At 43.4% G+C, this 14,764-nt stretch overlaps 1 protein-coding gene across 1 annotated transcript; it reads right to left on the reverse strand.

Annotated features, from left to right (window-relative positions):
* Positions 1-5,120: 5,120 nt before the first annotated feature.
* LOC115139827 (low-density lipoprotein receptor-related protein 2-like) lies at positions 5,121-13,899 on the reverse strand. Its single transcript, XM_029677642.2, has 23 exons — positions 13,819-13,899; positions 13,173-13,331; positions 12,796-13,011; positions 12,433-12,663; positions 11,744-11,959; positions 11,376-11,612; positions 10,888-11,103; positions 10,521-10,750; positions 10,130-10,259; positions 9,774-9,964; positions 9,490-9,676; positions 9,090-9,302; positions 8,792-8,978; positions 8,336-8,537; positions 8,041-8,205; positions 7,686-7,886; positions 6,910-7,441; positions 6,708-6,827; positions 6,436-6,543; positions 6,117-6,350; positions 5,509-5,872; positions 5,273-5,375; positions 5,121-5,194 (listed from the first exon to the last, which is right to left on the reverse strand). The coding sequence occupies exons 1-23, from the start codon at positions 13,862-13,864 to the stop codon at positions 5,171-5,173; spliced, it is 4,512 nt and encodes a 1,503-aa protein (XP_029533502.2). The 5' UTR covers positions 13,865-13,899; the 3' UTR covers positions 5,121-5,170.
* Positions 13,900-14,764: the final 865 nt, after the last annotated feature.

The raw sequence follows: 14,764 nt of genomic DNA on the forward strand, positions 1-14,764 counted from the left end.
TTTTAGAATGTACACTAAGTACATCAACCTGCCTTGCCTTCTGATTTCATGCCCTATTTGACATCAAAGTGTGTTGTAGACAAAATATTGAAAAGAGCGGTCTGGTTGCCTCAGACATTTGTAGTTGAACAAGTCATCACATATTTTTAACTTGAGTTGACAACTTGTGAATTGACTTGCTCTTAGAATGCACGACTTTACTCAACCCGTTCTACTTGCGACTCAGTCCCACCTTTGCACGGCTGTAACAATAACAGACAAAAATTCTCGGAATGTAATGGGGTCGGATTTGATGGTGAGGTATTCCAAATCGGGAGGAAAGAACTTGTTCCTGTATGTTGCGACAATCACACCATGAGTTATAATGAAACACCCCTCAGCCTTAAATTTTCCTGGAGTTATTTCTTCCTACCCGTACGATGGATGAGAACCCTGGTGGGTGGGTTGGCTAGACACATTGAAGAGAGACCCATTTCTGCACAGATTGCAGTTCCTTATGTCCCTCTGAAAAAAGATCCTCGCACTGAGCTCGTCTAAACTATTTTACAGGGATTGTACATTAGCAAGTAATATACGCAGAAAGCCTTTGAGTCCTTTAAATCACGGACACCTGTACTTATTACCCTAGCTAATGTCATGCAAGGTCACTGACATGTAAATTATGGGCATTCCCATGGACGCTTTACATTTCTTTTGTACCTGATTCTATCATTTATTGCTGACTGTTTTTACTAATGTTGCTTTGCCATGTGTTTCTGCCCCGCTGTGTTGTGATATTTGTTCTGTATTGACTTGTGTCATATGTCCCTATCCTTCTGTGTCGTCCGTCTTTGCCTGTGATTGCAATGTTATACGAATGTTGTTTATTTATCCAGGCGAGCCGATTTAAGGTTAAACAAGACTTGGAAGTCTCCTTCAAGCTCCCATTTAAAATAATGTCCAATGCAGCTGTTTTTATTTCTATCAAATCACTTGTTACAATTGAGTATCTTACTGTGATTAATAGTCTAAATGAACTGGAAAACCAGCTGTTATTGGCTGAGAGGAAAAAGTCATTGGTCTATTAACTGATACTGCCTAGTGACTTCAACAAGCGGTCCAAAAACCCCACCCAGCCAAACAAGCTGAAATTTCAGCGGGTCTTTTCAAGCAGCTCTTACACTAAAGTGCATTCAGAATTTTAGTATGAAAATCAAATAACTGCCTTGTCCCTTTAAATGTAGCTTAACCCTTTACACTCATGGGAATTGGCCTATATGGATAGTGCAAAATTGAAATGTTTCTTAAACTATGAAAAAGACAAGTTTTTGCCAAGCATTACACATTTACTGTACTTTGCGGCATTTGTTACAGTAACAAGAATATTCCTGGAAAATGTGGGTTAGGTACAACGTAAGACCAAAAATAATGACTCTGGTTTGAGAGGACTAACTACGGTCTCACAAGTGGTGCCACAAGTCCAAGGTGTGCCCAGTTTTAATTTCAATGCACTTTGACAACTAACCACATTACTCTCAAACTGGATGGAAAGGTATATTTATAAAAATGTTTTAAAAAAGACAGCTGATTGAAACAGGAAGTGTCTTTATAAAAGCCAGCAGAATTTGTTCATTTGACATAGTGGGATCTTTGGAAATGGCAGTGGAAACACCTATACGCAAAAATGTGAAAATTAACGTTAAGTGTTGGTCACATGTTTCATGAACTTAAGTAAAACATCCCAGAAATGTCCATATGCTCAAATTGTGCACACAAATTTGACATACGTTAGTGAGCATTTATTTGCCAAGATAATCATCCGCCTGACAGGTGTGGCATATCACGAAGCTGATTAAACAGGTGCACCTTGTCACAAAACAATGCCACAGATGTCTCAGGTTGAAGTGTGCAATTGGCATGCTGACTACTGGAATGTTTACCATAAGACACCTCCAGTTTGAGAATTTGTCAGTACATCCAATCTGTCTCAACTGCAGCCCTATGGTGTCGAGTGAGTGGTTTGTTGATGTCAAAGTCAACATAAGTGCCCCATGGGGGTGGTGGCGTTATGGGCAGTTAAAAGCTGACAAATCACATTTTATCAAAAGCAATTTGAATGCCCAAAATACCATCCGCCTGAGATCTAATTAAGGTCTGACTGGAATTCTAATTCCTAGTCATGTGAATTCTAGATTATGGCCTAATGAAAAACTTGTATATCCTTAGTGTCATCTTTCAAATTCTTAATTTACAGCATTACCCTTAATCAGATTTTTTTTTTGCCAAATTAGCAGGAGGGATGGGGCTATTTGTCACAAGTTAACAGCTGTCAGTCAAAACCAACAGCGCAGAGCCCTGAAGTCATTCATCGCACACTACAGCCACGGCGTTCCAATTTAGGCACTTGTCAGAGCCCAAAGCTGACATTTTCAACCTGTATATGGTATGAGTGTAAAGGGCTACATATCAAATGTAGCAACCCATGGTGTAAAGTACTATTTGTACCCACTACATTCCTAAAGGAAAATGTAATTTTTTTACATCATACATTTTCCCGACACCAAGTACTCATTACATTGACAGGAAAATGATCCAAGTCACTTAAAGGGAACAGCCTTCATCCCTACTGCCTCCGATTTGGCGGACTCACTAAACACAAAATGCTTAATTTGTAAATTCTGAGTGTTGGTGTGCCCCTGGTTAGCTGTGAATAAAATTGTGCTGTGGTTTCCTTAATATAAGCTATTTGAAATAAATTTACATTTGATGAGGTTTTGATAGTACATTTAAAACCACTTACTCAGGTAGTATTTTACTTGACTTAAAATTTAGAACCAGGAACAGATACAGCCCTTGGTTCTCTCCAGACCTGACTGCCCTTAACAAAAACATCCTATGGCGTTCTGCATTAGCAGCGAACAGCCCGTGATACGCAACTTTTCAGGGAAGCTAAACACCAATATACAGGCAGTTTGAAAAAGCTAGCCTTGGCTTTAACAGAAATTTGCTTCCTGCAACAAACTCAAAAGTTCTGGGACACTAAAGTCCATGGAGAAGAACATCTCCCAGCTGCCCACTGCACTGAGGATAGGAAACACTGTCACCGATAAACACACTATAATTGAGAATTTCAATAAGCATTTTCCTACAGCTGGCCATGCTTTCCACCTGGCTACCCCAGTCAACAGCACTGCACCACCCACAGCAACTTGCCCAAGCCTTCCTCATTTCTTCTCCCAAATCCAGTCAGCTAATGTTCTGAAAGAGCTCCAAAATCTGGACCCCTACAAATCAGCCAACGCTAGACAATCTGGACCCTTTCTAAAATTCTGCCGAAATTGTTGCAACCCCTATTACTAGCCTGTTCAACCTCTTTCATGTCGTCTGAGATGCCCAAAGACTGGAAAGCAGCTGCGGAACATTCTTGACCCACACTGCTACAGACCAATATCTATCCTACTTTAAGGGTCTTTGAAAGCCAAGAAACAGATTACCGACCATTTCAAATCCCACCATAACTTCTTCGCGATGCAATCTGGTTTGAGCTGGTGCACCTCAGCCATGCTCAAGGTCCTAAACGATATCTTATCCACCATCGATAAGAAACTGTGCAGACATATTCATTGACCTGTCCAAGGCTTGACTTTCAATCACCACATCTTCATTGGTAGACTCGATAGCCTTAGTTTCTCAAATGATTGCGTCGCCTGGTTCACCAACTACTTCTCTGAAAGAAGTCAGTGTCAAATCGGAAGGTCTGTTGACCAGGCAGTCTATGAAGGTGCCTCAGGGGTCAACGCTTCTCTGTATACATCAATGATGCCCGTGCTGTGGAGTTTGATCCACCTCTACACAGACACCATTCTGTATACTTCTGGCCCTTTGGACACTGTTAACAACCTTAAATGCCATACAACTCCTTCCGTGGCCTCCAATTGCTCTTAAATACAAGTAAAACTAAATGCATGCTCTTCAACCGATCGCTGCCCACACCTGCCCCCCCGTCCAGCATCACTACTCTGGACAGTTCTGACTTAGACTATGTGGACAACTACCTAGGTGTCTGGTTAGACTAATGCTCCTTCCAAACTCACATCTCCAATCCAAAGTTAAATCTAGAATTGGCTTCCTATTTCACAACAAAGCATCCTTCACACATGCTGCCAAACTGACCATCCTACCGATCATCAATGATGTCATTTACAAAATAGCCTCCAATACCCTACTCAATAAATTGGATGCTGTCAGTGCCAGCCGTTTTGTCAAAGCCCCATATACACTACCCACCACTGCAACCTGTACGCTCGTTGGCTGGCCCTCGCTTCAAACCCACTGGTTCCAGGTCATCTACAAGACCCTGCTAGGTAACGTCTCCCCTTCTCAGCTCGCTGGTCACCATAGCAGCACGTATCTCGGTCACCCCCAAAACCAATTATTCCTTTGGCCGCCTCTCCTTCCAGTTCTCTGCTGCTAATGACTGGAACGAACAAAATCTCTGAAACTGGACACTCATCTCCCTCACTAGCTTTAAGCACCAGCTGTCAAAGCAGCTCACTGCACATAGCCCAGCTTTAATTTAGCCCAAACTACCTCGTCCCCCTACTGTATTTATTTTGCATAATTTTTTCCTTCTACTGCAGATCTACCATTCGTGTTTAACTTGCTATATTGTATTTACTTTGCCACCATGGTTTTCCTTTACCTCCCATCTCACCTCATTTGCATAGACTTATTTTATTAAGGACTTTGTTTTACTGTGTAACCGTGTGTCGAACTACTTTGCTTTATCTTAGCCAGGTTGCAATTGTAAATGAGAACTTGTTCAACTTGCCTGCCTGGTTAAATAAAGGTGAATTTAAAAAAAAAAATTACTCAAGTAAAACAATGGAGTACTTCCACCACTGCATATAACTTTTCAGAATCATAAGCACTCGTTTTCTAATTTAAATACTTGCAATGTCAAAGTCAGTATACAATGTGGTCAGAACCAAATGAGTTAGTTATTGTTTGAAGGTCTATAATCTGAAACCAAGAAGGTGTGATTCACATCTCAAATCCACAGTTGCCTTTGCGTAGCTTTACACAAGTTAATCCCCATAGATCAAAATTGATTGGAAATGTGTATCAAGAAAAAGCCCATAGAAAATGCAACATCTTTATTGATTAGGAAAAAAATATGCTGTTTAATTAGTTACGCCACAGATGATGCCACTTCCTGTGAAATAAAACAAAATTGTATTAGGCAAACCTTGAAGTTCATTTGCTTTGAAATACAATATAAAACCTACTGTACCTCTGAAAAGTTAGTGTCGTCAGGTGAATGTTGTGTAGAGGGAGAATCTCCATGTTTCGCCAAGTCAGTCATACTGGTCTGCTTTACCACAGGGCTGGCTCGCCTAGGAATGGAAAAGTGAATAGGGTCAATCTATTGTCAAACAGCTCACATTCGAAAGCATTCTAAACACCAGCAACCTAATAGATTGACATGTTCAACTAGACGGAGCCACACAAGCAGTTGGGATGGCGTACCTTGCGTTTGCAGTCTTGCTCCGGACCACGGCAACGAGGACACTGATAACTACAATCGCAGCACAGAGGCCAACGGCCCCATAGATTAGTGGGCCTTGCATGGTGTTGGCGAGCTGGTCTTGGCAGGAGTCTCCACTGTAGCCTTGACCACAGGCACAGGAGGTGCCCCCATTGGTCTCCACACACTCCCCATTCCCATTACATTGCTTCTCACTACACTGCTGCTTGACATCCAGGTTTCTCACCAGCCCACTGTTGTCCAGAGAGGTGGTAGAGCCAAGATCTGCAGATGTGGGAATGCTGGGGCTTGGAGGCAGGGTTGGAGCTTTGGACTGGACTTCAGACTGCCCTTTGAGATGGACACCTGGTGGAGAATAAGACTTGTTTTGTATTCAATTGAGGTTAGGTTATGACAGCAAATCATGGTCCTGGGAACCCCAAGAGCTGCACATGTGTTTGCCTTAACACTACAACTGAATTAAATAATCAAAGCTTGTGTTAAAAACACTTCAGGTGTGTAGTGCTAAGTATCCTCTAGGAGCAGGTGTGGGAAATGCGGAGTTACAGCTAAGATTGTTAATTTCAGGCATTGCTAATGAAAATCTCACAATTCTCATCCGAGGTGTCAAGGCAGTCAGGATGCCCATCACAGAACTTCTCCAGGGGGAGGCATGTGTGCCCATCCAGACAGGGTCTACTACCAGCTGGGCAGTGCTGGTCTAGGGCGCAGTGTGTGGCATTGACCGGTCGATGGCCATGGGCACACCTACATGTCCTGCCACCAGGGACAGCCAGACAGAAGTGACTGCAGTCTCCATTCCCATCAGAGCAGAAGTTGAAGCCTAGAAATAGATGTGTATGAGGAAGAGTAAAATGTGAAGAGTCTCAGTAAATATAGTAGTGTGCAAATGTTGTGGCCTTTCTTACCCATCTGGCTAGACTTGCTGTAGGCCTTCAAGCTGACAACTTCAGTGTTGACCTCAAACCAAAGTGTCTTGATCAGTTGGTCATCTCTATACCAAACTTGGGTTGTGTCTGAAACATTTGAAATGTTCAACAGCAATGAATCCAAAACCATGGTGAAAGAACCATTATCCTTAGTTCTACTTTGATTAAAGTATCAGAGCCATCTCCTGGCTACAGTAATGTGGCACTGAGTACTGGCGATGGCAGCGGTGTTAAGAAAAAATCTACATTACCACGGTCTGTCACCCAGAGGAGCATGCTGTTGCTGAGCGCAAATGCAATCAGGCCATCCCCAGTTGTAAACGCAATGTATCCAGAACCATCAACTCTGACAGAGCTGATCACCCCAGCGCCTGGAACATAAAATCCAAGTATTCCATCACCTATAGATTGACTTAAAGTGAAGGTTTGTATTGTATAACAATGGTTCCTCACCGATGTCAGCCCAGTAAATCTCCCCGCCATCATTGGAGAAAGTCAGGGAGGTGGGCTGCACAGCATCCTTCCAAACCTGCACTCGCTTCCCCCCGTCCATGTGACCACACTCCACATGAGCACCTTCCCCCTGCTTGGCAAAACAGAGTCTTCCACTAAGTGGGTGAAGAGCTATGGACTCCAGACTTCCAATATCGTCAATTAACACAGCAGTGTGTTCCCCATTGGAAGAGGTGACCTGCAGGCGTGACTGTTTGGTGCTACTCCAGTACACGTTGAGGGTTATCCAGTCCAGAGCCAGGGCTGTGACAGTGTCCCCTTTAAGTTGCAGGAACTGGCCGCGAGGCACCAAGCTGGTCTCCTTCAGCTTGAAGAGGCCTACAGAGGACTGGCCGGAGTCAGCCAGGTACAACATCTTGTCTCGTAGGGTGTAATCCAAAATAGCTGCCTCATTGACATTGGCGAGAGGTAGAGAGAGGTGCTCAGGCCAGGTCTTCAGGCCCACAGCACTGAGCATGGTCTGCAGGTAGATCTAGAGACACACATGCATATGTCTAAGTACATGGTGGAGAAGTTTGTCATTTACTCCTGAATAACTGCACACAAGTAGCACGGAAAGCCAATCGGGCTCGACTCAAAGTACAGGTTATTACTGAGAGCTTATGTGACCAGGCATTCTTAAGAGCTTTTCATTTTAGAGGACGGACTTCGATTCATTAACATGTAGCTAGTGGCATTGAATATTGTACAGTGAAGTGGGTAAACCTGAGTCCTACCTGTGTGACAACTGTTGGAGACAACACCAAGAGGAAGGCAGAGTTGACCAGGTTGGAGCAGTTGAGGCCATCCTCTGCTAGGAGCAGACCAGAGGGACACTTGCAGACCCCTTTGGGGCCAGGGGCCAATACACACAGGTGAGAGCAATGAAGTTTCTCACAGGGACTATCAGTGCTTGTCTGCAGCAGTGGATGAATGACCTGCATCCCCAGATACATGCAAATCATTACGCACACATTTGAATATAAACATGTTCTTTGTGCAATTACAGGAAACCCAGGAGATTGCCATCTTATTTAGGTGAAAAGAAATCTTTACAATTCACACATTAAAATTGGGGGAAAAGATACTTGCTTTGAGTCCAAAGGGTTGTGCAGGTCGTTTGAGTAGAACTTTGCAGTTCTTTCCAGTGATTTTATTAGCCCCTTGAATAGTTCCCCTCTTGGTGTCTGACCAGTAGAGCAGGTCATTGAAAACTGTGACCGAGAACGGGTTGGTGGTCTCCGTCAACTGCAGAATCTTCAGGAGGGAAATGAATAGATATCTGACATTGAAATATGGCTTTAATAGGTTATCCAACTCCTGTAGGATTTCATTTAAAGTACAAGTCTGATCTAGTCCTATGCAAACACCCATCCATTTGTAGTACCTTGACGTCCCCGCCATTCAGGGTGTCTGAGCCAATGCACCCAAGCTTCTTGTCCGTCCAGTAGAGCCGCTCCCCTATTGGGTCCACAGCCAGACTGCCTGGCCAGCCGAGGCTGTGACTGACCACCACTCTCCTCTCAGACCCATCCATTCCGGCCCGCTCAATCTTTGCCTCGTTACTCATCTCCGACCAGAACAGGAGCCTGCAATGAAATCCAAATCAATGTTATTGTTGATTACTGGAAAAGGTCGGTCTTCTGAAAACACAATACATAAATCATTAAATAACTTGAGCCTACAATAGGACAGCAGTTCATTGGAAACCAACTCAAGACCCTGATCAAGATTTAATACATGCTGCTAAACATTTAGTCAAAATCACCTCTCCAAACACATAAAAGCACTGGAACGTTTGGGTGGGTGGTGTTCATCAGTCACAACTACAAAATATACTTGCCCCTTCTGTGGCAGGAGTGCCAGAGAGAGAAGTTGTTCAAATTCCTTGTCAAGAATGACAGTGAGATCCAGAGCGCTTGTAATGGTTGAGTTTAATCCAATAGCAATAATCCGACCACCTCCAATACCATCAATCCAGTACAGGTTTCTCCCTACCCAGTCAACAGCAATGCAGTCAGATTTGATGCCTGTAGAGATCAAAATTGTTTAAGGTTTAACAATTGAACAAAACTTAGCACTGTGAAAACAGGTCTATTTACAGCCTCAATCATTGTGCTTAGTTTAACCATAATACTAACCTTTGAAAAGAGTTCCTTGTTTTTTTTGGTCTAGAGAGGACCACTTTATGCTCTCTGAATCCAGGCTGACCCAGAACACCCTCTGATCCCTCCAGTCATAGTCCACAGACAGGATGGCTTTCTTAGCAGAGGACACCAGGACATCCAGACTACTGCTTCTCAGCCCAACAAGGAACAGGTCTGTCTGCACAGAGGCCAGAAGATAAGGCTCACCTGTGGGAAAAGAAAGTGGGTTGGTATAGACCTACTGTGTGACATATACGAGTACTTCAGCCAACATACCTTGCATTCCCAAAGTCAGTTCACTGTCATGCACAGTCATTCCCAATTTAAAAAATAACAATCAAGCAAAGGGAATTTCCATGATTGTCACTAAGCCTTGATATTTCACTAATTTTACCCATGATCTTGCAGTGGCGGCCATCAGACTCCAGCAGGTAACCAGGGTTGCAGTGACAGTAGAAGGAGCCCTGAGTGTTTACGCATGAGTGGCTGCAAACACCTTGTCTACCACCTACACACTCATCAATATCACCACAGGACACTGCATCCTCGTCAAGCTGGTAACCAGCCTTACACCCACACCTCTTTATGGGAGAGAAACAGAAGCGGTAGAGGTGATCAAACACAATGAGAAGCAGATAAATATTTGTTTTCACTTAAGAGCATTTCCCCATTACTCACTGTTCCCTGTGGTGTGCTGTAGCAGTTTTGGACACATATGGCTTTGTCTGGACACGTGGTTTTGCAGTCGCCACCCTCATCAGAACCATCAGCACAATTTCTGACTGAGTTACACACCAGGGCCATGTCCAAACACTCTGACGTACTAGCACACGGGAACTGGTGAGAGGGGCATGTTGCCACCTGGCCACCTATTAACAAATGTACAAAACAACCAAGTTAATTGATTTTTTTTTTTTTACAAATGTCTAAATAATTGTAAGGCTTATTCATTTTGTATTACAAATTCAGTTTCAACATAACAATCCAGTAATTAACAAATCATACACAGCTGGAATAAGTTTCTCGTTACGCACATCCTGCCTCGTCACTTTCGTCAGCACAGTCCTTTGTTCCATCACATCTCCATGCTTTGGGAACACATTGGCTCTTTGATGTACAGGCCCACTGGAACTCGCCACACTTCAATTGGACCATCTCGCAATTCTGGAAGAATTCAATATACCGTATTATACTCAAGTTGAGTCACATCACGAAGTAAAAGCACATTAGCTACTAGCCTCGTAACTACCACTGTGTATAGCGAACAGCCGCGCAAGCTCAGGTGGCGTGAGGCTGTAACCCATTAAAATAACTCAATTCTACATCCTACCTATCTAATATTAGCCATCCTGCCTGTCAGTTTCTGCCAACTCCTTATGGAATAGTCATGCGAAACAGACTTGCACCCAGGCCAAATATTCCCACCTCTTCATCAGAGCCATCTTTGCAGTCCTGCTCCCCATCACAGACCCACTCCTCCAGCAGACACTCCTGGCTTTGTGGGCAGCGGCGGTTGGTGGTGCACTGGGGGGGCTTGTGGCAGCTCTCCTCGTCAGAGTGGTCCCAACAGTCAGGATGCCCGTCGCAGCGCATGCTTATAGATACACACTGACCACTGGTGCAACGGAACTCCCCACTGCTGCAGCTCTCATCAGCTATGGGTAAAGGAGACCAATCGGAAATTTCTTAAATTGAACTTCCTCTAAAATCGAGAAGTTTGGACAAGAAGACAGATTCAACATGGCCACAGTTCTGCTTAACAGTTTGCTGGTCCCTTGAAAATGGAACAAACCACAGTTGGCCTCGTCGGTGCCGTCCAGGCAGTCCCTCTCGCCATCACAGAGGAAGGTGTCAGGGAGGCAGCGGGTCTTGTTGTCACAGTGGTCAGCACAGCCTTCCATGGGCTTCAGGCAGTGCATCTCATCAGAGCGGTCCTGACACTGGGCCACCCCGTCACACACCTGCCTCTGGTCAATGCACTTCTTCCCATGGGCACACTGAAACTGGCCTGAACATACAGCACAGTTTAAGAGCAGTCAATAACAATGAAATGGTGACCTGTGAGGAATATGTCTAAGATGGAACTCTAAACATGCAACTATGTTCTGTGTGTATATGTTCTATTGGTGTTTGAGTGAATTCCAGCTAGTTAAAGGTTACAGTAAACATGCATTACACTAGAAAGCAGTATTGTCATGTCAAACAATAAAAGCAGGGGGAGGAATATGCTTTTCAAAATGTCAAACTACAATTTGTATTTTTAAGTTGACTGATTCTTACCACTTCCACATTCTAATGAACACTCTTCCTCATCAGAGCCATCTTTACAATCTGCCTCTCCATCACACACATGGCTGTAAAGCACACACTCAATATTGTTCTTGCATGGTTTAGTGCCAAAAGTACACTTGAGGGGTGCTGGTACAGACATTGAGGTGGAATTCCCTTCGTTGTTGCCGTCATAATCTTCAGCAACAAAATAGCGATGATTTTTATGATCATCAGTGGAGTCTGAATCTAAGGATGAAATACTGACTTTAGTATCAAAGGACAAGAGGCAATAAATTATAATGCAACTTGTGTAAAGATAAACAAGGACAATTTTGAGCAAAACTCAAGCAGCAAGTGTGACAGTGGGGGGGCATTACCACAGTTGGCCTCGTCAGTGCCGTCCATGCAGTCCCTCTCTCCATCACAGAGGAAGGTGTCAGGGAGGCAGCGGGTCTTGTTGTCACAGTGGTGAGCACAGCCTTCCATGGGCTTCAGGCAGTGCATCTCATCAGAGCGGTCCTGACACTGGGCCACCCCGTCACACACCTGCCTCTGGTCAATGCACTTCTTCCCATGGGCACACTGAAACTGGCCTGAACATACAGCACAGTTTAAGAGCAGTCAATAACAATGAAATGGTGACCTGTGAGGAATATGTCTAAGGTGGAACTCTAAACATGCACACCGTGCAGTAGTCTATGCAACTATGTTCTGTGTGTATATGTTCTATTGGTGTTTGAGTGAATGCAAACATGCTAGCTAGTTCAAAATGTTGCTACAGTAAGCATGTATTACGCAAGATGAACTGGTTCCCACCTTCTGCGGTTACTGTACCACCGACTGAATTTCTCTGCCTGAAGTACCCCCTCATGTGCATTTTACCAGTAGGCCTACGGACTCATTAGTCTTGAAGTACCCCCTGTGGATAGGCCAAGTAAAACCCAGGGATTCTAGTAGCCCTGGGTGGGAACCACTGCACTAGAGTAGCATTGTCTTATACAATATAAAACAGGGGAGAAATATGCTTCTCAAAATGACATACACATTTCTATGCACTGATTCTTACCATTGTCACATTCTAATGAACATGTCTCCTCATCTGAGCCATCTTCACAATCTGCATCTCCATCGCACACATGGCTGTAAAGAACACACGCAGTCTTGTCCTGACATGGTTTCGTGCCAAAAGGACATTGGAGGGGTGCTGGTGCAGACATGGTGGTAATCCCTTTGTAGTTGCTGGAGTCATTTTCAGAAACTTCATCATGATGATTTTTGTGACCATCGGAGTCTGAATCTGGAGAGATTGTGAAACTGACTTTAGTGTCAAAGGACAAGATTCAATAAAAATCTACATGCGTTTACATAAGTTGAAAGATGTAATAAGGACCGTGTTAAAGCAAAACTCTAGAGGCAATAGTGACATTACCACAGTCTGCCTCATCAGTGCCATCCAGGCAGTCCTTCTCTCCATCACAAAGGAAGGTGTCAGGGAGGCAGCGGGTCTTGTTGTCACAGTGGTGAGCACAGCCCTCCATGTGCTCTAGGCAGTCCACCTCATCAGAACGGTCCTGACACTGGGACACCCCGTCACACACCTGCCTCTGGTCAATGCACTTCTTCCCATGGGCACACAGAAACTGGCCTAAATGAATGGATGAAACACTAATTCAAAATGTTGGAGGGACAGAGATGTAACTGAAACTGATGATTTTATTGATTTAAAGACCCTGGAGTCCATCCTTCCTTGAGGAAATCACTGATCTAACACTAGATTGGTGAAAGCAATGGAAATCGAGTGGAAACCTTTAGTGCATGTGACAGTGCAGTCCTCCTCATCAGAGCCATCCCTACAGTCGACTTCTCCGTCACACACATGCTGGTAGAGAATACACTCAGATCCATCCTTGCAAGGTTTGGTGCCCAGGTTGCATTTCAATGGAGTCCGCACAGCGACACTCAAAACTATTTGGAAGTAGAGAATAAATTATTCTTTAAATATGAGAATTCTTAACAAATACACATAGGAATTAAGAGTAGTCATTCTGTGAATAACAATGTGGATTGTAGAGGGCGGTCTAGTCAGTTTTTTTAGTACAACTATTGGGCATTAAATGCTGTTGGAGTTATCAGAAGTTCAGAGTTACAACTGGGAAGTTTCACTTGAATGACTAAGTAATAATTACAAGTTAGAACCAACATTTTTTTTGTTTTTTTTTACTAAAGTTGGGTCTGACCTTTCACCTGAACCAAAGACAACAAATCTATTGACAATTCCAAACATCAGTGTTGATAACATAGTTAGCCAAATGTATTATTAGCAACATTGGCTACTTTATGAAGCTAGCTAAATTCTTACTGGTGGCAGATTTAGTCCAACGTCAAAAACAGTTAAATACAAGCATAAAGGATTGGTGAAAGCAGTCAACCACAAGCATGCCCCATTACTCACCTGAGATTTCCAAAATTGATATACTCAGAAGCAGATAGAAAGCCATGCCTGATGAATGCAAGATGACCAAATAATGCAATAATGTTCAGGTCAAGGGTTTTTATAATGATGCCAGGTGATACTAATTGAACATTGAACCAATCAGTGAGGGTGAAGGAGCTCTATGAGGACAGATGACAATTTTTTTTTTAAATTTTACTACTAAAAAACAAGATTACAATGTCTTTGTTCAATGTCCGATTACAATGGCCTCCGACTAACTGATCTACAAATGACCTTGCATCATAAATAACAACTCATTATTATTTGTAGAACAGTCAGTCATTCACAATTTACCTATGATACATTGAGGTTTTGATCCTCTCGAACGTGACCTATGAGGACGACTTGTGGAGTGTGGGAGAATCTCAATTGCATTTCCTTGATTCCTTGGATACTCTCTCCTCACCTCCTTCTAATGGAGTTTGAGAAGGAGGTGAGGAGAGAACACGAGGAGGAATCAAGGAATGCAATTGAAATTCTCCCTGTGACCCAGTAGTCGACATTGGCTTCCTCTCTTTGGCAGTGTTCGAATGGATCAAAACTAATGTATAATGGATAAATTGTGACTGACTGATCTAGAAAATAACAATAAGTAGTTAGTTATGATGCAAGGTTCTTTGTAGATCAGTCAGTCGGCAGCTGGCTGCAATATTGAACGCCCAGGGCTTGCCTACTTTAAAGGCGATTCTTTTGACATTGCAGCTGACTTTAAAGGTTAGTCGAGACTGACTGAATGATCTACAAATCACCTTACATCCTAAATAACTACTCAATATTATGTGTTGATTAGTCAGTCAGTGTAAATTTACTCATCATGGTTTTGATGCTCCCTAAAGTTTGCTTCCGCCCATCCTGGTTTTCCACATCCATGCAGATGAATGGAAGGAAAGGAAGCCACTTAGAC

This window comes from Oncorhynchus nerka, linkage group LG13 (assembly GCF_034236695.1).
Source record: "Oncorhynchus nerka isolate Pitt River linkage group LG13, Oner_Uvic_2.0, whole genome shotgun sequence".
NCBI lineage: Eukaryota > Metazoa > Chordata > Actinopteri > Salmoniformes > Salmonidae > Oncorhynchus > Oncorhynchus nerka.